Consider the following 26,458-nt stretch of genomic DNA (forward strand, 5'->3'; position numbering starts at 1 on the left):
GCTAGTTGGCCCGGCTGAAGGTCCGTCGAGGTGTGAGCCGGAATGAGGACTTGTTGGAAGTGGGAAGTGGGCCTGGCGCAGGTGAGCTGAGTTGTGGGGGTGGGGGCAGCCATCAGGCCCTCCAGTGGCATGTTCCTGCCCACTGATGATGGCTGGTTGCTTCCTAGCCTCCCAGGTGCCTCGATTTGTGCGGGTGAACACGCTCAAGACCTGCTCTGATGATGCAATCGATTATTTCAAGAGACAAGGTTTCTCCTACCAGGGCCGGGCTTCCAGGTGAGCAGAGAACCCTGACTGGCTGCCCTGATCTCGGGAGGTGCTGGGGCCCTGGGGAAATGGACGGGGAGAGGCGGGGTGGTGGTGACGGCACTCGGGTTTTTTCCTATTTTTACAGCAGTTTCTCCATCCCCTTCCAAGGGCTGTTTTCCTCCATTCCTTAAACATTGATTGTCCTGGGAGTCCCATTGACATGCTTCTAATGCAGTGGTTCTCAACCTTGGCTGCACATTAGATTCACCTGGGAATCTTTTTAAAATCCTGATTTCTGGGCCTCATCCTCCGGAAATTCTGTTTCTTTGTTATGGGGTGAGGCCCAGAAATCAGGGTTTTAAAAAGATTCCCAGGTGATTCTAATGTGCAGCCAAGGCTGAGAACCACTGCCTTAAGTACTCTTCCTGGAGTTTAATTTCTTGTAGTGATTGGACTAAATGATCTCTAAGATTACTTCGGCTCTAATATTCATTAAGCTTATGGGCCAACCCACCAAGCTTAATAACAACAGAAAAAGGGCATTGTTAAGAAAGAGGAAAATGTGCAGCCAAGGTTGAGAACCACTGTTCTAATGCCGTGGTCGGCAAACTGCGGCTCTCAAGCCGCATGCGGCTCTTCCTAAGCCTTAGGAGTACCCTGATTAAGTTAATAACAATGTACCTACCTATATAGTTTAAGTTTAAAAAATTTGGCTCTCAAAAGAAATTTCAATCGTTGTACTGTTGATACTTGGCTCTGTTGACTAATGAGTTTGCCGACCACTGTTCTAATGTATCCATCCCTCAATTTCTTCCCTAGCTCTAATTCCTAATTCTCACCTGATGATTCTTGCCCCCCCAGTCTAGACTTCTCTCTTGTATTCATACCCTCAGGTTCATATCAGTGCTTTACAGTCTCAGCATGTCAGACTGAATTCATCCTCTGAACTTTGCACCTTTTTTTGTTGTTGTTCAGTAACATTCAAAATTCAAGATTTAAAAGTAATTCTTCCAAAAAATATGCTTAAACAAGTTATTGGATTATTTTGCAGTATTTTTTTTAATTGAGGTATAATTGACCTATAACATTATGTTAGTTTCAGGGGTACAGTGAAATGTATATATTTGATATTTGTATATATTGCAGAATGATCACAGTAAGTCTAGTTAACATCTACCACCATACAGTTACAAAAATTTTTTTTTCCTGTGATACAAACTTTTAAGATTTGTTCTCTTAACAACTTTCAAATATGCAGTACAGTATTAACTATTCACCACACTGCACATTACATCTCATGATTTATTTAATACTTGGAAATTTGTACCTTTGACTCCCTTCACCCATTTTGTCCCCCAACCCCCAGATATGTTCTCTGTATCTATGAGTTCTGGGGGTTTTTTTTTGTTTTAGGATTCCACATGAGATCATATGGTATTTGTCTTTCTCTAGCTGACTTTGCCATTAAGGTCCATCCAACTTACACTAAAAAAAAAAAAAAAAAAAAGGAAAGAGGGAAAATGGCAAGGTATTATGACTGAATAATATTTCACTGTGTGTATGTCATATTTTCTTTAATTCATCTATTGGTGGACACAGGCTGCTTCTATGTCTTGGCCATTGTAAATAATGCTGCAGTGAACATGGGGGTGAAAATATCTTTCAAATTAGTGCTTTCCTTGAGGTAAATACTCAAAAGTGAAATTGCTGGATCATATGGTAGTTTTGTTTTTAAATTGTTGAGGAACCGCTATATTGTTTCCCATTTGGAATTTACATTCCCACTAACAGTGCACAAGCATTCTTTTTTCTCCACATCCTTGCCAATACTTATTTCTTGCGTGTTTTATAACACTCATTCTAGCAGGTATGAGGTGGTATCTCATTTGATTTGGGTTTCCCTGATTATTAATGCTATTGAACCTTTTTTTCATGTACCTGTTGGCCATCTGTTTATCTTCTTTGGGAAAATGTCTATTATCCTGTGCCCATTTTTTAATTGGATTGTTTGTTGTTGTTGTTAGCTATTGAGTTCTTTATATATTTTGGATTTGGATTTTGATCCCTTATCAAATATATGATTTGCATATACTATTTTCTATCATTCAGTAAGTTGCACCTTCATTTTGTTGATAGTTTCCTTTGTTGTACAGAAGCTTTTTGGTTTGATGTGGTCCTACTTGTTTATTTTTGTTTTTGGTGTCAAATCCAAAATATCATTACCAAGCTCCATGTCAAGGAGCTTACCGCCTATGTTTTATTCGAGGAGTTTTATGATTTTTGGTCTTACATTCAAGTCTTTACTCCATTTTGAGTTGATTTTTGTAAATGGTATAAGGGAATGGTCCAGTTTCATTCATTTTTTTGCATGTGACTGTCCAGTTTTCCCAACACCATTTATTGAAAAGACTGTCCTTTCCCCATTGTATATTCTTGGCACCTTTGTCATAAATTGATCACATATGTGTGGGTTTATTTCTGGGCCCTCTGTACTGTTTCATTGATCCATGTGTGTTTTTATGTCAGTACCATACTGTTTTATTATAGTCTTGTAATGTGTGAAATTAGGGAGCATGCTGCCTCCAGCTTTGTTTTTTCTGAAGATTGCTTTGGCTATTTGGGTCTTTTGTGGTTCTATACAAACTTTAGGAGGATTATTTGTTTTATTTCTTTGAAAAATGCCATTGGAATTTTGATGGGGATTGCATCGAATGTGTAGATTGCTGTGGGTAACATGGACATTTTAACAATACTAGAGGCCCAGTGCACGAAATTCGTGCACAGGGGAGAATGGAGAGGGGGTTCTCTCCTCAACCCGGCCTGCACCCTCTCCAATCCGGGATGCCTCGGGGGATATCCAACTGCCTGCAGGATCGGACCTAAACCTGCAGTCGGACATCCTCTTGCAATCCGGGACCGCTGATTCCTAACTGTTCACCTGCCTGCCTGGTCGCTCGTAACTGCCCTCCCCTGAGGCCAGGTTGCCCCTAAGTGCCCTCCCCTGACGGCCTGATCCCCCTAACTGCTCTCCCCTGCCAGCCTGATTACCCCTAACTGCCTCTGTCTCAGCCCCGCCACCATGGCTTTGTCCGGAAGCACGTCCCGAAGAACATCTGGAAGATGTCTGGTCTAATTAGCATATTATCCTTTTATTAGCATAGATTCTTCCAACCCATGAGCATGGAATATCTTTCATTAATATCTTACATAGTTTTCAGTGTACAGGTCTTTCTCCTCCTTGGTTAAATTTATTCTGAGGTATTTTATTCTTTTTGATGCAGTTATAAATGGGCTTCTTTTAAACTTTCTGATAGTTCATTAGTGTGTTGAAATGCACCATATTTTTGCATATTGATATTGCATCCTGCAACTTTACTGATCTTGTTTACTAATTCTAAGAGGTTTTTGGTGGAGTCTTCAGGGTTTTCTATATATATTTTACGTCTTCCTTTCCAATTTAGATGTCTTTATTTTCTTGCCTAATTGCTCTGGCTAGGACTTCCAATACTATTGATTAAAAGTAGCCTTGTCTTGTTCCTGATCTTAGAGGAAAAGCTTTCAGATTTTCACCATTGATATGATATTAGCTGTGGGCTTGTCCTATATGGCCTTTATTATGTTGAAGTACATTTCTTCTATACCAACTTTATTTAGGGTTTTTGTGATAAATCCTTCATTTTTAAAAAAATGTATTTTTATTGACTTCAGAGAGGAAGGGAGAGGGAGAGAGATAGAAACACCAATGACAAGAGAATCATTGATTGGCTGCCTCCTGCACAGCCCCCACAGGGTATCAAACCTGCAACCCGGGCATGTGCCCTTGACCAGAATTGAACCCAGGACCCTTCAGTTCGCAGGCCAATGCTTTATCCACTGAGCAAGACTGGCTAGGGCAAGCCTTCATTTTCTTAATGTGCTGTATCACATTGATTAATTTTAACCATCCTTGTATCCCTGAACTTTGCACCTTCTGCATTCCCTATTTTAACCTAGCAGATATAATTAGGCACTCATTTGATCAAACCAGACACTGAGTCATCCTAGATGCTTTCTTCCTCTCCCTCCAGTCACTCACTACTCTGCCTTCAGCATTTTTCTCAAATCTGCACCTTTCTTTTTGTCCTTCTGGACATTACCTAGGTTTAGGCACTCATCCTGATTTGGCTGCCGAAAGATCTGAAACCATATCCGATGAGTTACTACCTGCTGAAAACCCTCTCTTGACTCTCCATTGTACTGTCCCCCCTGCTTCCCCTCCAGGCCCATCTGCCATGCCACTCTGTGCACCTGTTGTTCCCACAGTGATTGCCACTCTCTGCTCTGATGCTTTCCCACCTCTCCCTGTTCTTTGACAGCTCTGGGAAGCGCCTTTGCCCCTCCCCCACATCTGTTTTAGGTGTTCCCCCTTCTGCTTGGAGCATGTTGCTTAGAAACCAGGGAGGTAGAGTAGAGAATGGCTGTGTGTGTGTGTGAATTCCCGCTCTGCTGCTTGATAGCTTTCTGAACTGGGACATTATTCTCTAGGCCTGTTTCTATGTGGGTCAGGGTGGAGTGGACAGTGCTCCTTTACAGAGTTTAGTGAATGTAGTTTTCATCTTAGCTTCTCACATTACTAACTCATCCATCAGGAGTCAGCTCAATACTTATCTGCCCTACATCTACCCTTCCCTGTCCAATTCCCCCCAAAATAACTTCTCCTTAAGGTTGTTTTAGCAGTAATGGCTAACATTTATTGAGTGCCTAATTTGTGCCATATATTTTTCTAAGTACTAGGTGTACCTTTTAACCCCTTCCCCAACAATTTTTTTGTTAAAAACGTTTCTTTTTCAGACTAATTTTTTTATTTTGGTTCTATATAGTATTTTTGATGCTGGTTATGAAAACAGTTTGTAATTATTTTTTCTTCCCATTTTTGTGGTTAAGAATAGTATTTCCTCAGAAAGTTTCTAGATGAAATTATTTAGAATGGTACGTATGTAGCTGGTTTTTGAAGGTAAAGTTTTAGACGAGTATACTCGTCGACGACTGAAAAAAGAACATTTTGTGAAAACGTGTATACACGTTTCTGCCGGGGAAGGGGTTAATAACAGCAGATTTTGTAATCAAAGGAAACACACTAATTTCAAAAGAAACATCAAAAGTTCTTTATTCAAAGTAATGTCCATTGCTAGCTACACATTTCCCCATTTTTCAGGTAATTTGTGGATACCGTCCCAAGATAACTTTTCTTGTTTTGAGGCAAACCATTCCGAGACTCAATTTTCCACTTCTTTGTATGTTTAAAGTGCTGCTCAGAAAGTGCATGTGCCATTGATCAGAACAAGTGGTCATCTGAAGGAGCAGTCTGGTGAATACAGCAAGTGGGTTAATAATTCCCAGGCAAGATCTTTTAATGTTTTTAGCTGGTTTTGAAGTGTGTGATGATGCGTCATTATGAAACAAAATTACCCTGCTGTGTCTTCTGGCCTATTCTAGTCATTTCGCGATCAAAGCATGGTTCAAATTGATTATTTGTTGTCAGTAGTGATCAGTATTCACGGTTTCACCTGGTTTTAGAAGCTCATAATACACCACACCTTCCTGATCCCACCAAACACAGAGCATTGTCTTTTTTCCAAAACAATTTGGCCTTGCAGTCGATGTTGATGGTTGACCTGGATCAACCCATGATGTGTGCATTTGGGATTTTCAGAATAAATCCACTTTTCATTGCCAGTCACAACGACCCACAGGTTGAGAACTGCTGCTTTAAAATCTTTCCCATTGCTTGTAAACGATTGGACATTGTTTGCTGAGCAACGTTTAATCTTTCTGCAAGTTGTTTTTGAGTTTGACACGCATCTTCATCCAATAATGCTTGTAATCGTGGGTCTTCAAACTTTCGGTTGACCTGGACGTTCATTGCTTTTAAAGCGTTTAAACCAGCATTCACAAGTATCTTGAGATGGAGCATGTTCACCATAAGCTTCCTGAAGTATATGATAACTTTCAGCAACACTTTTCTTCAAAATAAAGTAATGGATTAAAACTTCCCGCAAATGCTCTTTTTTTTGGCATGAAATTCGACACTTTTTAAAAAATATATATTTTATTGATATTTTACAGAGAGGAAGGGAGAAGGATAGAGAGAAGCATCGATGAGAGAGAAACATCAATCAGCTGCCTCCTGCACACTCCCCACTGGGGATGTGCCCGCAACCAAGGTACATGCCCTTGGCCAGAATAGAACCTGGGACCCTTCAGTCCGCAGGCCGACGCTCTATCCACTGAGCCAAACCGGTTAGGGCTGAAATTCGACACTTTTAAGTATAAAAATATCTATGATGTTAACACCTTCAGCAAATTTGACATATGAAGGTTTGAAGCTTGTTGTCAGTACAACAAAATAGCATACATATCAAATCGCATATATATCAACATATGTGTAACTCCATCTGTTGAAAAAAAATCTGCATTATTAACCAGTACACCTAGTATTTCACATGCATTAACTTAATCTTCACAGCTATTTTATAAAAGTGCAAACAGCCTGAGATAAGGGCACTTGCTCCTGCTTCCACTGCTGATAAATGGCTGAGGTGGGATCCTGAAACCAGAGTCTGGTCTGAGAACCCAGACTCTGTCTTATTATCCTGTTTAGTTCAGCCTTAAACATTTATTGCATGAATGAAGTTAACATGTTAGGTAACATATAAAATGCCCAGCCTGGTGCCTTGCATGGGACAATTAAAAAAATGTTGAATGAATGGTTCTTGTTCCCTGACAGCCTTGAGGACCTAAGGGCCCTCAAAGGGAAGTGTTTTCTTCTGGATCCCTTGTTGTCAGAGCTGCTTGTGTTTCCTGCCCAAACAGATCTGCATGAACATCCACTGTACCAAGCAGGCCACCTCATCTTACAAGACAAGGTAGGGAAGGTGGGTGGAAAAGGAAAGAATGTGTAGAAGTGACTAGCTTGGAGTCTGTTCACCCAGCAGTTGTGCTTTGCCCTGCCAGGCTAGCTGTCTCCCAGCCATGCTGCTGGCCCCGCCCCCAGGTTCCCATGTCATCGATGCGTGTGCTGCCCCCGGCAATAAGACCAGTCACTTGGCTGCTCTTCTGAAGAACCAAGGGTGAGTGCCATGGTCAGACAAAGGGAGGGAATGGGGTCGGATCCTTTAGCTGGTGAGAAATAAGGAACTCGTTTTCCCAATAGGTCTGAAGGCTGAAAGGAAGATTTTCCTTTAAATATTTCCCTCTAGACTTAGAGCAGTTCCTGATATAACCCCAAACTAAGCTTCCCAGTGGGCTGCAGGTGTGAGAAGTGAATTCCTTAGTCCTTTCAGGCTGTGTAAATGTTATCTTCTGCATGTCCCAACTTAATGTCCATTAGATGGTGTATAAACTCAGTTAACCCCAACTCTGGCCTTGTCTGTAGGAAGATCTTTGCCTTTGACCTGGATGCCAAGCGGTTGGCGTCTATGGCTACTCTGCTGGCCCGGGCTGGAGTCTCGTGCTGCCAGCTAGCCGAAGAGGACTTTCTGGCAGTTTCACCCTCAGACCAGCGTTATCGTCAGGTCCAGTACATTTTGCTGGATCCTTCCTGTAGTGGCTCTGGTGAGATGGGGAGAATTCATAGCCTAGGGACCAACAGATCAAGAGCAGCCTTAGAGTGGAAGTGGTAGTTCATTTAGGTCTTGGCTTTCTTTAGTTCTGACTCAAATTGTCTTGTGACCCTGGGCAAATGTTGTCATTTATAAAGTGGGGATTTCAGTATGAAACAAGGCAATTTAATTAAAACACTCTTTTCCCTAGGTATGTTGACTAGACAGCTGGAGGAGCCTGGGACAGGTTTACCTAGCAAGGAACGTTTGCGTGCCTTGGCAGGGTTCCAGCAGCGAGCTCTGTGCCATGCGCTCACTTTCCCCTCCCTGCAGCGCCTGGTCTACTCCACGTGTTCCCTTTGTCAAGAGGAGAACGAAGATGTGGTACAGGAGGCCCTACAGCAGAGTTCAGGAACCTTTAGGTAGTTGGCTTTCTACTAGGGTCTTGGGGAGGGGAGAGGGCTGCTCTCTTTTACCTAGAAGTCTGTGTGCTCTTCTCCACAGGTTAGCTCCTGTCATACCCTCCTGGCCCCACCGAGGCCTTAACACTTTCCCAGGGGCAGAACACTGTCTCCGGGCCTCCCCTGAGACCACACTCACTGGTGGCTTCTTCATTGCTGTACTTGAACGGGTAGAGGTGCCAAGGTGAGCAGGGGGCCTGCTGGGAAGATGATAGAAGATTGGGACACATCTAACTTAATACTTTTCTTCTAGCTCAGTCTCACAGACCGAAGTATCAGCACCAGAACTTAGGTCCGGCCCTAGCCCAGCTCTGAAGAAAAAGAGGCGGCGGCGAACTGCAGCAGCTGCTCCTAGCATGCTACTTTGCACAAAGCAGGTGCTCAAAACTTTGACTTCTTGGGTGGAGGAAAGGATGACACTGGTTCTCCCTTCGGCTTAGCTTTGGGCCCTCAGCCCCAGGCATCAGTTTAGTTTTTGAAAGGTTCTTTTCTTTTTGTTGCTATAGGAAGGAAATTCATAGCCCTGTTTCTCCAGCTGGGAAGACAGAACGGATTGCCTCGTCCTTTTCGTACCTTCCCAGAGTCATGTTCTTGCTGTTGCGAGAAGTGCTACCCACAAAAATAAAAGGCAGGACATGGTCTACGATAGATCACAGTTTTTTTTTATTCTTAATGACATAAGCAAGGAGAAAAATCTCACATTCATACTAAAAATTCCAACTAGACTCACAGGAATTAAGTCTATTTGTAATGGAAAGTCCCAGCCTCCCGTTCCTGTCCAGTGCACGTACATGTACACATACACACACACACTCACACTCAGGCTGTGCCAGGATACCCTCTTCAGGGGGTTCCTGGACCAACTGTCCTGCCTGTGGAACTGAGGTAAACTAGCTTAGAGTACTAAAACTAAGAGGGTCGTCTACCTTACATAAGGTATAGGTAGAAGCTTGATTTCTAGGCCTGTGCCCCACCACACCCCTCCAATTCTAGTAGGTATTTGAGACTTGAGGTTCAGGCTCCCTCCTCAGCTCCACAGACAGTTAAGTATTAACAGAGCTCTTCTAAGGGGGGTGCGGGGGGGAGCAGTCAGTCCCCTGCCACAAAACTTTCAACCTCAGTCACAAAAGAGTGAGGGGGACTAGTTACATCTACGTCACATTATTTATAAAAAAAAAAGAATTACATTTTACATAATGTGTCCAGAAGGAGCTCTAGTCACCCCAGGAAAGCTGCCTGAGACAGCACTAGAGCCTCTTCTTCACACAGGCATAACTTAACTATACAGCTAATTCCTAATCAACAGCATTTATACTTAACCACCTCAATGAACCAAGCTTGAAGGAATTTAAAAGGCAATTTAGCTTAAATACAAAAATAAATTTTTATTTTGTTAAAAAATGTTTAAATATTTTTTCTTTTAATTTAGACACACGCATTCATACTTCTCCCAAAGAGGATGGGCATGGCAGCAAGGCTCTTAGGCCTGGGGTATGTGGCTTTGAAACAAAGAAAAGAAGGGTTGAGGGGAGAGGGGGTGGCGACTAAGAATTTGAAAGTGTGGCTCATTAACTTAGGTTTTCTAACATACACTAGGGGTGTTCTAGCCTCCTGTGAGGTCAGGTAGGTTGGAGAGAGAAACAGCAGAGGGAAGAGACGAGGTTTTTGCTTCCCCTTGGCCCTATCCTCCTGGGCTGCCAGCCCTTAAAGTCAAAACACCATTTGAAAATTCAGGAGTTGGCACTTGTAGCCGTAAAGTGGTGCTACTTTCCACATTCAATTAGCTAAGTCCCAGAAACTTGAAACAGATAAGTCCGGCACTACCAACATGCCGCCACTCATACAATTCAATTCTTCCTCCAAACTCGATTCAAAGAGAAATAGACATGAGCATCAGACAAAGTAACACAGGACAAGGCTTTAAACATACAGTGCCAGAGAGGCAGACGTGCCCAATGAGGCCAGCAGGGATAGCGGGTGAGGAGGCAGCTGAAAGCAGCGGTGGGCATCCTGTCTGCTCCAAGAGCTTTCCTCCCTGGAGTGAGGGAATCACCCCTGGATCTGCCAGGCTAACAGTCTTGAGCCACCAAGCTTTTAGGGGCTGAACTGCCACATAGGATTAGGGACAAAACACTGACTCAGACTTGGCAAGAGAAAGTGAAATAGCAGGAGCAGCATCCACTGGGGTCTTCAAGGCAAAGCTTGATTCAAGATCATTTAAAAAGCAATAGATCCTGCAAGGAACCAGTTGAGGGACAAAGCAAGAAATGGGGAAACAGTCCCCTAAAGGGACCAGAGAACCACTTTTTATAGCCAAGCCAAGCAAGGTAAAGCTTTAGGGATAATCCATTTCCCCCAATCCCATTAAATGCATACCAGAGAGAGAGGTGGGCAGGGCTCTACCGTCTACCCTCCAGCAAGATGGCTCGCTGGGGAAAGGGTGGGAAGGAAGGCTGCCTAAGCTTATATACTAAACAAGTGAGGGAAGTAAATGGACAGTATGTACAGATGTTTCTTTAGTTCTCTCCAGCCTCACCAGTGGAACTGTTCAAGTAAAGGTATCAGGCTTCTGCCCTGCCACATCCTACCTCCCCCTCCACCAAGAGGCCTGAGGCTTCCGCTTCCTCAGAGGGAAATGGCCCCCAGGGCTGCTACTACCTCCCTGGTGGCTGAAGCCAGGTTTGCTTTATGGAACGAGATGGGTTAGAGGCTCTTCCTAGCAGGTACCAAGGTCCAGATTTGGGCAAGGGGTGGGTGGAATGGAGGCAAGGGACAAACACTATTTCTTGCGGGGGTGCTGCCTTCGGGCCTGCAGTCGCTGTCGAGCCCCTGGGGTCTTGGATCCTGCACCAATGGAAAATGAAGGGGCCGCCGATCCTGGAAAGATTCAACAAAATCTCATCAGGGCAGCTGCTACCTGAAAGCATTTCTTTGGTTGCCCCAATCTCTGGAAAGTTAGGCCAACAGGACTGTGGGTGCTTGAAGAGGGGGGGCTTCCAAAGCTGTATCAATTGCGCTGGGAGAGAGGCCTATTGAAAAGGCAAAACCCCGAATCACAGATAGTCTGGGAGAGGCCCAGAAGACAATTTTACCTGGCTTTCCAGGGATCCAGGAAATTCAGCCCTAAAAGGCTCCTCTGCTGTCTGCCGCCAACTCCAAACCTTGGTTGTGCTGGACTCTCAATCTGGCCACATCTTTCTCATGCTTTCGGCCTGACTTTCCGGAGAAGGCCTCAGAGAGCCAGGAAGCTACCAGCCCACCCCACCCTACTCCCTCTTCAGAGAAGAATAAGCAGGCCATGCTGGCAACAGAGAGACGTGCCAAGCTTACCGAAAGGTCCGACGCCAACAAAGCCTTGGGTGGGTGTTGAGGATGCCCCAAAGGAGAGGCTGCTTCCTGATGTGCCCACTCCAGCGGCAGGGGTGTTCTGACCAAAGGTGGGTGTGGAGGTGCCTAGAATGAAGAAAAAGCAGAGAACTGTAGAGACTAGGTCAATGAGCAGAGGGTATCAAAACAGATGGTAATGAACCTTGCAGAGATCTGCTCTCTGTATGGGCACTCCCCACAGGACATCTTAGCTCTGGTTCAGCACCAAAAGGACTAGATTACCTCCCTTCTTCTGTCAGGACTAATCATGTTATTCCTCTTCTCCGTTAAACAGGTTGGGTTTTACCAGTTACACCCTCCCCTCCAGAAACCAGAGCCTTCCATCAAACTCACCACCACTCCAATCCACCTTGTAGGTTGCCTAATCTGCCCATGGGGTTAGTCATCAGCAAACTCCCTTGCCCTCCCTCACTGAATCCTGATGCTCAGTAGTGACGCTGTTTTCTCTACAGCCCCTTTCAGGGAAGGCTGCATTCTCTCACATGTACTTGTCTCAGCCCAATGTGGTATAAGTATCTTTCTTGTTCCCTGAGGCACAGACCTTGCTACCCCAATCTATTCCTCTATCCAACCTTCACCACCTACACCTATCACCACCAGGAACTGTTCTAGCTCCCCTATCTTAACTGCAACTACTGTACTCTTTTTCCAGCTGTTTCTAGTAGTCCTGCATTTCCTTAATCTCATCAAGACCTCCAAGTTCACTGCCCCTCCTGCTAAGAGTAGCTGGGTTTTTACCAGCTACCTACTTATTTTAGATCTATACCTCAAGGACTGAAAGTTGTTAGGGAAAAACAGTGTTAACTGGTCTCACTTTAAATTCATAACTACAATTTTCCAGCCCTCAAATTGCACGGCAGTTAGTTGTATTACACTTTCTCATTACCTTCCTTTCCACTCTACAAAATGACTATTTAAGAGGCTCTCCTCTGTACACATTTCACTGTAATCCACGCCCCAAGATCTCATATTTAATGAAGAAAATAGAAACTATCAGGTTCAAAACTTCTAATTCACCTTTCATACGGCAAGTAAAACCACTTCATCTTCTGCTTGGAATTTGACAGTGATTTCCCTTAGTACTTAAAACCCAAACATTTAAACCCTGGCCATGGGTGATCTTCAATTATGCCTACCTCTCAACCTCTTTTCATACCAACTACACTTTTAAACTTCTAGCCACACCTTGCTTTTATCTGTTCATACCAGGCTTGTTTCTGCCTTTGGGCCTTTGAGCTCTCCCTGTGTCTGCAAAGCTCTCTCACATACACCTACCCACCTGCATTTGCAACCACTTTCTGTCACAAATATAGTCTTGGCTTAAATTTATTTCATCAGAAAGGCCTTCCTTGATTACCTAATTAGCTCCTCTACAGTCAGTAATTACGTATTTTATCAAGACATTGTTATCTGACATATTTATATATTTAAGCCTGTCTTTTCACAACCATAATATAAAGCTCCATAAGAATGGAGGCTATGCTGGCACTTAAAACAGTGCCCGGCACAGCACACCAAATCAACTCCTAGTCTCACCTCCAAACACAGGCTTGCTCTCAGGCGTGCTGGCCACATTGAAGGCAAAGGGTGTGCTCTGGCTGGGTGCGCCCAATGTGTTCTGACTCAAGCCTCCCCCAAAGGGGGCTGTGTTGCCAGTGGTCCCACTCTGTCCTCCTCCAAAGTTGAACGCTCCAGAGGTAGAGCTTGTGCCTGGGGTAGCCACATTGATCCCAAAACCCCCACTGCCAGCTGGGGCTGCTGAGCCCCCAAATGTGAAGGGCGATGGTGCTGTGCTGCCAAACACTGAACTACTGGTCCCGCTGCTGGTGGTCTGGGTTGTAGCTCCAAAGCCAGACGTGGTGGCTGCACCAAAGGAGAAGGCAGCTGTGGTGCTGCCAAAGGCTGGCTGGGTGCTGGCAGGGGTGCCAAAGGCGGAGGCTGTGGGTTTCAAACCACCAAAAGCTGACTGCGCAGTGTTGCCAAAGGCTGGCTGGGTTGGGGTTGGTGCTGGAGTTGCAGTTGGGGCTGGGGCTGCAGAGTTTCCAAAAGTGAAAGAGTTGCCAAAGCTGGGGGCAAGGGTTGGCTTGGTAGCTCCCTGTTGCTGCCCATCAGTGGCCCCAAAAGGCTGGGGGTTGGCTCCCGGATATGATGGGAGAGGGGCCTTGGTACTTGAGCCAAAGGGAATGTTGAATGTTGGGGTGGTAGAACTACTGAATGTCAGGGTAGGCTGGCTGGTCGTGACCGGGGCGGAGGTTGTAAGGGTGCTGCCAAAACCACTAAAGCCAACGGTGCTGTTGTTGGTGGCTGCCTGCACGGCACTGGGTAGGGACTGGCCAAAGGTGGTGGTGGTTGTCGTCGTTGTTGAAGTAGGAATGGCAGAAAGCTTGCCAAACTGAAATATGGAGCCTATGGCTGGGGTAAAGCTGGCACCAGCGGCAGGGGGATTCCCAAAGAGAAAAGGCTGGGAGGTGGAAGTGGTGGTGCTAGTCATGCTGTTCATGGTGCTGGTCACATTTCTCACACCAAAGCCAAAAGTAAGCTTTGAAGCTGAGTCGGCAGAGGTGCTGGCTGTGGTCGCAGAAGCCACTGTTGAGGTGGCACTGGCCTGGCCAGTGAAGAGAGGGGCGTTTGTGGTTGTGGCTGCAGTAGTTGTCTGATTGAAGGAGAAGGGAGTTGACAAGGACACAGATGTAGGTGGCCCCATGCTGCCAAAAATAGGCTTGAAAGTGATGGGTGAGGTGCTGGTAGTTGTGGGAATGGCAGAGCTAAAAGATGCTGTGGTTGTGACCTTGGAAGGGCTACATGGCAAGGGGCCCTCATTCTCGCTTTTAGGTGGGGCCTCAAAAATGGGCTTGAACATGGGAGATGCTGAAGACACAGCAGGAGCTGCAGAGGCAGAAGGGTTAGCAGGGGGAGTGCTCAGCATTCCAAACAGAAGACTTGGCTTGGGGCTGGGGGCTGGGGCAGACAGGGCCTGGGATGGGGCAGACGTCTCAGCCTGAGGTGACTTGGTGGTGTCAGTGACTGGTATGGAAAAAGTAGGGGACAGCGCCAAGAAAGATACTGTGGGTTTGGAGTCTGAGGAGGTGCCTGGAAGGGGTGCTGACTGTGAAGAGCCAAGAGGGCCCAGAAGGCTGGGTGTCTTCGGAGGCGAATGGGCCACAGGAGTTGCCACTCCAGCTGAATCATCTGGGGAGAAGAGTAGAGAAAGTGAATTCTGAATATCTCAAACACGATGATAGTCAATGCTTTTGTATCCTCCCTGTGCCCAGCACAGTGCTGGGGATTTAAGGGTCAGTCAACAAATATGACTAAATCTATACCACGGCCCTTAAAGCATTCATTACCTAAAAATCAAGAAAGTGTTCGTTATTTCCACTTTTCATAGGTCTTAAGGAATACAGAAAGGGATAAAACTTGGCCTAATTGGGTTAAATGTGTGGAAACTTAGTCCAATTAATAACTTAGATACACCTCACTCATCTAACAAAGATTTACTATACTTGACTACCATATGCTAAGTGCAGAGCATATAACAATGAGATAGTCTCTGCCCCTGAGCCCTGGGACAGTCTGAGAGCTAACATATACAACTACTGCATGATTAAGTGAAATATCAGGAGTGTGATGAAGTGCTATGAAAGCAGGGGGCTGGAACAATCAACAGACCCTTGGAAACCTAGAGGGAAAAATAATTCATATTATCTTGTGCCTTTGGTCTAATAAGCACGTGACAAGACATCTCAACCATGTAATCACATTTACAGTTCAGCGCTACCTCATGAGGTAAGCATTATTCTCATTTTACAGATGACGGCAAGGATCAGAGCAGCTAAGGAAGTAGGTTTCAAATCAAGAGCCATTTGACTAACAAAACTAAGCTTCTCCTAGCTTAAGTGTTACAGCTCCCCTTCCCTAAAATTTCCTGATTACAGAACCCTGAAACTCTTAAGCTTTACCAGCTCAGGTCTGGTCAACCAGAGTTAAGTTCAATCCTTATAATTTCCACTGACTGACAGGCATAATGCCTTTACTTCAACCTCAACAAAGATTGATGCCATATGCTCTAAGGCAGAGGTTCTCAACCTGTGGGTCGCGACCCCCTTGGGGGGTCAAATGACCCTTTCACAGGGGTTGCCTAAGACCATCGGAAAACACATATATAATTACATACTGTTTTTGTGATTAATCACTATGCTTTAATTATGTTCAATTTGTAACAGTGAAATTGGGGGTCACCACAACATGAGGAACTGTATTAAAGGATCACGGCATTAGGAAGGTTGAGAACCACTGCTCTAAGGGAAGCTCTCTCACTCACCTGGGAAGGATGTTAGGCCTGGGGAATCCTGCATCTTCTTCAAGCTCTCCAACAGTGGATTAGTGCTTGGGGCTGGGAGAGAGGCTGGAGAGGGAGCAGTCCCAGCAGTGGGCAGGGTAAAAGTAAAAGGCTGAGTGGTAGGTGGGTTCTCAGTGACTGAGCTTGAGGCAGCATCTAAGGAAGAATAAGAAGATTCAGTTGTCCTCCCTGGTTTGGGAATTCTTCCCAGTAGCATCTCGCAGGGCGTGGGGATGCTCAGGGTCTCAGAATAACTCATGTAGAAATGCTTCTCTCAACCTCAGTGCTCACTCTCTCCAGATTTACTGAGGACCCACATGGATTTCTCAGATGAGAGACCAAAAACCCCCAAATCCTCCCTACAGTGTGAAATATCTTCATTCCTTACCAGTCTTATCTTCCAAGACCTTGTTGAACCATTGTAATGAAGCTTTCTTTTCCAAGTCTAAGTCCTCAGCAGTAATTGAATAACCAAGCTGGGGAGGTGGAGGCTACCCAACAGAAAAAGGAGAAGTCAAGTCAATCATGAGAAACTGGGAGAAACCTGTATTTAGCCTTCCTAAGACTTAGAGGAGCTAAGAAGGTGGGCAGGGGGAAATGGACAAGACCATACCAAGGTCAGCTGGTCCCCCCGCCTGGAGGGCAGCAGCTGAATCTTCCGTTTACGCTGCCCAGAGCTGCCAGGTGTAGGTGGGGAATTCCTCAAGTTCTGTTTCTTCCATGTGGTTGTATCTACAACTAAAGAAAAAAATATAGTCTTGTTTTCTTCCAGAAATAGATAGGTGTATTTATACCCCCTGATTTGTAACACTAAGTTTTCACTGGGTATTTCTGAAAGATTTCATCTTCCATAGTCTGGGCTCATGGATAGCGTTTACAAGATTATTCATAATAGTCAAGAGGCTGTACTTACTCCAGATGCATGCATACAACTGCTGGGCAATAATTCTTGGATTGCTCACAGATACCTCAACCTAAGCTTATCCCCATCCCACAGTTACCCTGGGTTATACTGCATTTGCTTATCACCTTCCTTACCAGACTACAAACCTCTGAAGTACAGAGCTTCTGTCTCTGTATATACCAGGCCCTCTACACAGCAAAGCTGAAAGTATGATTTGAATAGGTACTAGTCTATACATTCTCCATAAACACTTCTGTCACCAGGAGCCACTCTTGCCTATTTATTAACTTACCCCTTTCTCCCTGGGACTCCTTGTCAGTTACTAATGGAGTTGAAGGACTAGAATGATGGGAAAGTTCCTCTTCTCTGTAGGAGAAAAACACAGAATTAAGTTTAGAAAGACTTCCTGACAATAAATACTGAATAACACATCCTCCCAGCTCCCAACTGGCCAAAGTCTAGAACAACCATGATTTGAGATCTTAGTATGCCAGGACAAAAAAAAAAAAGTCAAAGAAAATTCCCACAGAAATGAAGAGAGGTAGTTAATGGAAATCATGGAGAAACCACTGTCTTAAAACAAGCACAAATCAATTATCTTCAAAACCTTCCTTACAACTTCCCATGTTACTGAGTGTTCTAGGCATAGATATAATTCCTAAGAGAGTGGCATTCTAGTCGACTGTAGGTAGGCCTGGAGGGTCAGCTGCAGTCAAGAACATGAAGATTACTGCCCGCTGACATTCACTCTGCTCACTCTACTCTACTTTTACACCCGGTCACTCGTACAGCAGAAGAGAACCAGAGGCCCCTACACTCAGTGCATAAAGAACTGTAAAAATAAGAGCAATTCTTCTGGGCACTTCACTGTCCTTCTAGATGTTAATTTATTTGATTCTCTAAATCAGAAAGCCTAAGAGCCAAGTAAATATCCCTAATTTCCTGACCAATAATCCACACAGCAAATAAGTAATTACCTTATTTTCTTTGCTGGCCTCTCTGGCGTCTGGGAGCGGGATGAGGCTGGGCTGGAAAAGGGTGATGAACTTGGACCACTTCTCTTCCATAGCTAAAAGTCAAATAAAAGTAACATTACTGGCATTAGGTGATACTTCAGCATTCAACCTTTAATATAATTTTGTGGTTCTATTCATACTGCATATAAAGTCCCCTTTGTAAGTGACTAAAAAATATTTCTTTGTGAAGAAAGGCTTCTGAAAAGAAAGTTAGTTGCCAATATTAACTATGGGATAAAAAAGTCTGAGAAGTAATGGAATGCTATTAAGTGTAGAAAGAATCAATGTACTTTTTGCATATATTAAAAAGGAACATTACATTCAATAATGACTTAGAGCTATGATGCATAAATTTACTCTATATTGTCTATAGAAATGATCAGAGTAAATTAAACTGTTCTAGTGAAGACAAGTCCATAAACTAACTTAGTCTTCCTTCATTAAATTTTCAGCTTTATTAACTTTTTAAAAATATGCTGTCATGACACTTGTGACTTTTACATCTATGGTACTTATCAATATATGATATCTATCTATACATCTGTCTCTTCTGCCAGGCAGAGTCCCTTGGCAGCAAAGATAGTCTGTTTTTTTTGTTTTTTTATCCTCACCTGAGGATATTTTTTCATTGATTTTTAGAGAGAGTGGAAAAGAGAGGGAGAGACAGAGGGAAAGATTGATGTGCAAGAAAAAAATCGATTGGTTGCCTCTTGCATGCGCCTGACCAGGGCCTGGCCCGGGGAGGAACCTGCAACCAAGGTAAGTGCCCTTGACTGGAATTAAACCCAGGACCCTTTGGTCTGCAGGCCAACACTCTATCCAGTGAGCCAAACTGGCTAGGGCAAAGATGGTCTGTTTTCATCTCCACCTCCTTCAAAGGGGGCTAGCAGCAAAGTAACTGACAAAGAGCAAGCACCCTGCAAATAAGTCTTTAGCCTCACACAAAGGTACTAAACTATCACATTTTCCTACTGGGAAGCTTCTAGTGATGTCTTACTCTGTAACAGTTACATGATATAAGCACAAAAAGGGAGAAAACAGTGCTTAACAGTTCAAAAGAAGAAAGGAAAGATTTAAAAATCAAAGTCAGGTGATAAAAGAGAAGATGAGTTCCATAGACTAATAATATCAGGAAACCCAAGGCTCAGAATTAGATTGAGAAAAATGCTGAAATAAATAATATATATATATATATTTTAAATGTCTTTATTGATTTCAGAAAGGAAGGGAAAGGAAGAGAGAGATAGAAACATCAATGATGAGAAAGAATCATTGATCATTGATTGGTTGCCTCCTGCACACCCCCCACTGGGGACGGAGCCCGCAACCCGGGCATGTGCCCTTGACCGGAATCGAACCCGGGACCTTTGAGTCTGCAGGCCAACGCTCTATCCACTGAGCCAAAATGGCCAGGGCGAAATAAATAATATTTTTTAAAAATATTATTCTCAGTTATAGAACAAGAAAGGATGGTCATTTGGGATAAATAAATCAATCTTGGGCCTCACACCTTGCATTTTTAATAAAGTGCCAGGGTAAAAACGTATCTCTACTTCATAAACTGTACATACACACAGAATCCTGATGCAACAGCAATTTACATGTAAAAAGTGTATCAAACAAAAGAACTGTAAAAACATTGACAAGTTGTTAAATGACATGGGGTAGAAAATAGACTTTTTATGCCAGAAACAAAAGAAAATTGACAGAATGTTACATAAAAATTAAGAACCTCTCCACATAAAAATATTGCTATGTGGAAGGAAACTTTACTATATGTATACCTTTTGCACCATTTGTATTTTCAATGACACTAATGTTTCCATAATCTAGAAATAAAATCTATATAGGCAGGAAACAAACATATAAACAAACTAAAAGGCAAGTATTTTCAATTAAAGTGATGAGTTGATATCCTCAACATGTCAAAATTAGTAATTTGCAACTTCATATAAATATAATGGCCGAGCCCTAACCGGTTTGGCTCAGTGGAGAGAGCGTCGGCCTGCGGACTGAAGTGTCCCAGGTTCGATTCCGGTCAAGGGCATGTACCTTGGTTGCGGGCACATCCCCAGTAGGAGGTATGCAGGAGGCAGCTGATCCATGTTTCTAACTCTCTATCCCCCTCCCTCTTGGTGAAAAATCAATAAATATAATGAACATATAAAATAGTAAGTGGCCTAAAGATATAACAAAGCAAGTCACAAAAAGAGATAGTCAATCTATGTACAATGGCAGTCAATTTAGTTCTGCCTTACAACTCAATTTTCATTTACCAATTTCCTACTTTTTTAGATTTTACAAATAATGGAAAGATAAGCAAGACCATTTCCATTAAGAAATTTATGATTTGGAAAAGAGTGCATAAAATGACTATAATAGTCTCTAAGAAGGTGACATTTGAGATGGTCTGCAGTTTGATAAAACATACTTATCATTCCAGACAGAGAACAGAACAAGGGAAGAAAGCACGAAAATAGTGCTCTTAGAAGATAATGAATGTTCTAGCTTGGCTTAAATATAGGGTATAAATAAAGAAATAATAAAAGACAGTCACAAAAGCAAGCTAGGGATATGAAGTTTTGAATGCCCACTTTGAAAAATGACAAGTCTTGTAAGACACACGAAGTATCAATGCCATGCATAAAGAGGTAGGAGGACAGTTCACTTTCTATAATTGGTACAGCCTAATATTTGTAATAATCTTATAGAATAAAAGGCTAATATGCAAATTGACCAAATGGTGGAATGACCGGTTGCTATGATGTGTATTGACCATCAGGGGGCAGATGCTCAATGCAGGAACTGCCCCCCTGCTGATCAGAGGCTTCCACAGGGTGAGCGCAGCTCAGCCAGAAGCCGGGCTCATGGCTAGCAAGGGCAGCAGCGGTGGCCGGAGCCTCTTCTGCCTCCGCAGCAGCGCTAAGGACCCCTCGGGGGATGTCCGACTGCCAGCTTAGCCAGACTGTGAGAGGGCGCAGGCCAGTATGAGGGACCTGCCCTCCAGTGCACTAATGTCGTGTACTGGGCCTCTAGTTTTATAATACAAAGCTACAACTTCTGGTTTGGGAAGCTGTAGATTTAGGTATTTACTAGAGCTCCTCTGGAAAAATACATTAAGTCAAATGTCTATACTATCACAGCAAATCCATATTGATTACTGGGGATATTTACTATTTCATATTTTTATTGATTTCAGAGAGGAAGGGAGAGGGAGAGGGAAACATTGGTAATGAGAATCATTGACTGGCTGCCTCCTACATGCCCCACACTGGGGATCGAACACATAACCTGGGCATGTGCCCTGACCTGGAATTGAACTGTGACCTCCTGGTCATTGAGCCACGCCAGCCAGGCCACATTTCTTTCAAAGAGAAGCTTCAACATAAAGAACTTTCATATTACTTTATCCCCTTCCTAAGATCTACTTCTGAGAGCTTACCATATATTCCAATATTACAAAATAACGGGTAACTACTTACAACAGAACACCTACTAAAAGCTATTAGTGTCAGTGAGTGTGGACTCACCAGGAGTAAGGGTGCTTTAAAACACAATCTGACCATGTTTTAAGCAATGGCTATGTTGTTTTAGACCGACGGCTCTCAACCCGTGGGTCGCGACCCCTTTGGCAGTCTAACGACCCTTTCACAGGGGTCGCCTAAGACCATCCTGCATATCAGATATTTACATTATGATTCATAACAGTAGTAACATTACAGTTATGAAGTAGCAACAAAAATAATTTTATGGTTGGGTCACAACATGAGGAACTATTTTTAAAGGGCCAGGAGGTTGAGAACCACTGTTTTAGACCAAATCGCTTATTGAGGACAAGCAGAAAATGCTGAAGAAAATGTGAAATACATCTGTATGAAGAAGGTATGGTAGTATGAAGAGCTCCCAAGGCGGTGAGACATTGTAGGGACAAGACAGAGGAGCCAAGAGTGAGACCCACACTTAGGCCTACATTTTCCCTCCTGGTTACTGCCAATTTCAAAAGTAAAAGCTGCCGCTGAGAGGCTGAGAAAAGCTTCTGGCAGCCCCTCAAGCCTGGAAAGACAAAAACTGGAATTCAGAGTTTTCCAACATAGAGGGGCCCTAAACACCTCAGGCTTTGGTTGGTATCCCAAAGGCTACATACTTGGATATAGGGCAAATTGTAACATAGAAACCCACACATGAAGCTTATATGTTCATGTTGACCAATGTCACCCCAATCAACTTAAAAAACAAACAAAACAAAAACATATAAAAGCATATTAGAAAAGAGAAAAGGCTGAAAAAACAACAACAACCCAGTGATCTAAGAATCAATATTCAAAATTCAGAAAGAAACCCTAGCAGATCAAACACAAAGAAAGAAGGAAATAATACCTGTAAGACCATAAGTTAATGAAACAGAAAAACGGGTAATAGAGTGGTTCCTAAAATTGGTTCTTTGTCTATATAACCTTGGAGAAGAAATTTCCTTAATCCAATAAAGAATATCTATAAAAAATCTGTATCAAATGTCATACATAACATGAAACATGGAAAGTGCATACTCTGAAATCAGGAAAAACAAGAACAGGATGTTTGCTCTCACTTCTGTTCAATATTATACTAGAGGTATTAACCAAGTGCAGTAAGGCATAAACAATGTAAGGCTTGGGGTAAAAAAAAAGGGGGGGGGGACTGTCATCATTATAGAGAACATGATTTACATACAAAATCCTGAAGACTATATAAATAAATATTCAGAATTAAGCAAATTTTCTGAATTAAAAACAAGTTCTGTTCTGACCGGTTGCCTCAGTTGGTTGGAGCATTGTCCCATACTCCAAAAGTAGGTTCAATTCCCAGTCAGGGTACATACCTGGATTGTGGGTTCGAACCCCAGTAGGGGCACATACGGGAGACAGCCAATTAATGTTTCTTTCTCTCTCTTTCTTTTCGTTCCCCTCTCTAAAAACATTAATAAAACATATCCTTGGATGAGGATTAAAAAAACAAAAAAAAACCAGTTTTCTATACTAGTACATCAGCAACAATTAAATTTTTAACATACTCTTTAAAATAGCATCAAAAACATACCTAGAAATAAATTTAATAAAGATGTATAAAACCACTACACTGAGAAGTTAAAGATGTAAATAAATGAAGGATACACCAAGTTCATGGATTAAAAGATTCAATAATGTAAAAATGAATAACTCATAGATGAAAGGCAATGCCAATCAATATCTCAGCAAGTATTTTATTTTTTGGTGGAAACTGACAAGTTGATTTTAAAATTATACAGAAATGCAAAGGGCCAAGATCTAAAATAATTCTGATGAGGCATAAGAGATATGAGAAAGTTGGATAACTTATTCTACTAGATATCAAAACTTAGAGAGACTGAGTAGTGCAGACTGGGGAAAATACAGGCACAGAGTAGAAAAACAGACCAATGGAACAGAACAGAATCTAGAAATGGATCCACATATATATGGACACAAATTACGACAAAGGTGATATTGCAGAGTAATAGGGAAAGGATGGTTCTTCCAATAAATTTTGCAAGTCAAAAGGATATATATATATATGGAAAAACACTACTTTGATGCCTAGCTCACACTATACACAAAAATCAATTTCAGATGGGTCATAGATAAAAATTTGAAATGAAAAACAATAAAGCTCCTAGAAGGTAGCATAAGAGAATATTATCTTGACTTTAGGTAGGCAAAAATACCTGAACAGTACATAAAATAAATATACAAACCATAAGTGAGAAGACTTTAAGAAAGTGAATGATGAGTCAGAAATAGGACACTCATTTGTTGAAACACATATAATTCACAGAGAGCTTGTATCTAGAATATATAAAGAACTTGTTATATAAATAAGAAAAACAACCTAATGGAAAAGAGCCAAGAAACTAGAATAGGCACTTCATATAAAAGGATATACAAATGGCCAATGAACAGTTCATACATTTATCTCATTAGTAACCAGGGAAACAAAATTACCAAAATGAAAAACGACTTCACAACTACCAGAATGAGTAACTAAAGAGCAACACTAAATGGTAGTGAGGATGCGTAACTATAGGAACAAAATCCCATACTGCACTGGTAGAAGTATCAACTGGGCCCTAGCCGGTTTGGCTCAGTGGATAGAGTATCGGCCTGCAGACTGAAGGGTCTCGAGATCGATTCTGGTCAAGGGCACATCCCCCGGTTGCAGGTTCAAACCCCAGTAGGTAGCATGCAAGAGGCAGCTAATCAATGATTCTCTCTCATCACTGATGTTTCCATCTCTCTCCCTCTCCCTTCCTCTCTGAAACCAATAAAAATATCTATAATAATAAAAGCATAACAGGCTAATTAGACCGGCCATCCTTCCGGATGAAGCCAGGCTACGAGGAAAGCCCAGGTCCCGGGTGCCAGAGGGAAGCAGGTGCCGGCAGCAGGGGGAAGGAAGGCCTATTCCTGCACGAATTTCATGCATCGGGCCTCAAAGTATTCTAACAAAAAAAAAGCCATTAAGAAAGTGAGAGTTTACATAATATATAATTTTAAAGGATGCAAAGAAGCATATATGCTATGATCACAATTGTGTAAAACAGTCCCAAAATTCTGTGTATTATCTGTGTTTACACACACAATAGGAATGTTAATAATAGGCATGGAAATGAGATGAAGACTGAAAGAGCCAGGATCAGGGAATTTTACTTTTTACTTAACAGTTATCTATACCTAAAACATTTTTTGAAATCAGGAAAGGAAATACGTGTAGAACATATTACAAATTCCAATAAATAGAGTGTACAGTTAAAAGGAAGTTTCCCTCTTATCCCAATAAGTTACTACCTGTTTCTAAAATATCCTGTCAGAATTGTTCTGTGCATATTAAAAGTTTAAAGAAACAGCAGCACAAATGGTAAGAGTTCTGCACCTTGCTTTTTTGTTGTTGTTAATCCTCACCTGAGGATATTTTTTCCATTGATTTTTAGAGAGAGTGGAAGGGAAGGGAAGAGAAAGAGAGAGAGAAACATCGATGTGAGAGCGACACATTAGTTGCCTCCCGTATGTGCCCCAGGACCCGGGCCCAGGATCGAGCTTGCAACCAAGGTACATGCCCTTGACTGAAAAAGAACCTGCAACCCTTCAGTCCATGGGCCAATGCTCTAACCTTTGAGTAAACTGGCCAGAGCTGCACCTTGCTTTTTTTTTTCTTTTCTTTTTTTCATCAATATATTTTTATTGGCTTCAGAGAGGAAGGGAGAGGGAAAGATAGAAACATCAATGATGAGAGAGAATCATTGATCAGCTGTCTCCTGCATGCCCCCTATTGGGGATCGAGCCCGCAACCTGGGCATGTGCCCCTGACCGGAATTGAAGCCTGGACTCTTCAGTCCGCAGGCCAACGCTCCATCCACTGAGCCAAACCAACCAGGACAACACCTTGCTTTTTTAAAATATATTTTTGAGATCATTCACATCAGTCTCTATTAAACTGCCTTATTCTTTTTAATAGTTGCATAGTATTTAAAAGCATGGAAAAACTGTACCTTACAATCAGCCCCTTGAAAAGGTATATACACATTGTTTCTAAGCTTCTGATATTAAGACAATGCTAAAATCAACATCTTTGTATATGTCTTTGAGTAGGATTAATTCCTCAAAGTAAACCCGCTGGATCTAGGGGCATATGCATCTTTAATAATGATAATTAGTACCACACTGTCCTTTGGAGAACTGTACCAATTGACACTCCCACCAGCAATGTGTGAGAAGCCTATTTTCATACTTTTACAGTTTCTATTTCATATTTACATCTTCAGTTTATTTGGAATATGTTTCTCTAACATATGAAAAGCCGCACAAACTTACTCATAAGAGACGTAAATTAAATACTATTCCTCACCTATCAAAAAGAAAAACAGAAATTGCTAAAAGATACCACACAAATGAACCTTACTACAGTTGAAACTTGAATAACATCCTTATTACAGTTTGAACTGTGCACATACACTTATATGTGTTTTTTTTCTTCAGTAAATGTAGGTACCGTCGGCCCTCTGAATCTGCAGGTTTGCATCTGCAGATTCAAACAACCATTGATTGAAGCTAGTATATGTTCTGTGGATGTAGAGGGCTGACTGAAGTTATACGTGGATTTTCTACTGTGGGGTCTGCATCAATAACCCCCACATTGTACAAGGGTATATCAAGTTGTAACTAAATGAGAACAATTAGTTCACATTACTTCAAAACACGTTACTTTGATTGCATATTGCCAGTATCCATTGAGGAATATATACTAATGACAAAATGAACCACAAATAATTCTTAAGCTGATTACATAAGTCTTACTGTTAATAAGAACATTGATGCCGAAACTGGTTTGGCTCAGTGGATAGAGCGTCGGCCTGCGGACTGAAAGGTCCCAGGTTCGATTCCGGTCAAGGGCATGTACCTGGGTTGCGCGCACTTCCCCAGTGGGGGATGTGCAAGAGGCAGCTGATCAATGTTTCTCTCTCATCGATGTTT

General features: G+C 42.6%; 2 protein-coding genes and 1 non-coding gene across 3 annotated transcripts in view; 1 reads left to right on the forward strand and 2 right to left on the reverse strand.

Moving 5' to 3' along the window:
• Window positions 1-8,478, forward strand: part of NSUN5 (NOP2/Sun RNA methyltransferase family member 5) — a 9,441-nt gene extending 963 nt beyond the window's left edge. Inside the window, exons 3-9 of the mRNA XM_006773421.2 lie at window positions 6-81; window positions 168-276; window positions 7,016-7,154; window positions 7,243-7,358; window positions 7,664-7,842; window positions 8,041-8,251; window positions 8,334-8,478. Of these exons, the coding sequence (XP_006773484.1) occupies window positions 6-81; window positions 168-276; window positions 7,016-7,154; window positions 7,243-7,358; window positions 7,664-7,842; window positions 8,041-8,251; window positions 8,334-8,478 (975 nt within the window). The remainder of the gene's footprint in view (window positions 1-5; window positions 82-167; window positions 277-7,015; window positions 7,155-7,242; window positions 7,359-7,663; window positions 7,843-8,040; window positions 8,252-8,333) is intronic.
• A 453-nt stretch (window positions 8,479-8,931) lies between these two features.
• The window catches only part of LOC102751843 (nuclear envelope pore membrane protein POM 121C), a 27,120-nt gene continuing 9,593 nt past the window's right edge, over window positions 8,932-26,458 (reverse strand). Inside the window, exons 6-13 of the mRNA XM_006773422.2 lie at window positions 17,898-17,989; window positions 17,213-17,286; window positions 16,630-16,754; window positions 16,405-16,507; window positions 15,999-16,172; window positions 13,214-14,866; window positions 11,621-11,743; window positions 8,932-11,167 (exon numbers count right to left, since the gene is read on the reverse strand). Coding sequence (XP_006773485.1) covers window positions 11,070-11,167; window positions 11,621-11,743; window positions 13,214-14,866; window positions 15,999-16,172; window positions 16,405-16,507; window positions 16,630-16,754; window positions 17,213-17,286; window positions 17,898-17,989 — 2,442 coding nt within the window. The 3' untranslated portion in view covers window positions 8,932-11,069. The remainder of the gene's footprint in view (window positions 11,168-11,620; window positions 11,744-13,213; window positions 14,867-15,998; window positions 16,173-16,404; window positions 16,508-16,629; window positions 16,755-17,212; window positions 17,287-17,897; window positions 17,990-26,458) is intronic.
• Window positions 19,274-19,346, reverse strand: TRNAC-GCA. Its single transcript has one exon. It is a non-coding gene; the product is annotated as a tRNA-Cys (tRNA).

This window comes from Myotis davidii, unplaced genomic scaffold, assembly GCF_000327345.1.
Source record: "Myotis davidii unplaced genomic scaffold, ASM32734v1 scaffold726, whole genome shotgun sequence".
Taxonomy (NCBI): domain Eukaryota; kingdom Metazoa; phylum Chordata; class Mammalia; order Chiroptera; family Vespertilionidae; genus Myotis; species Myotis davidii.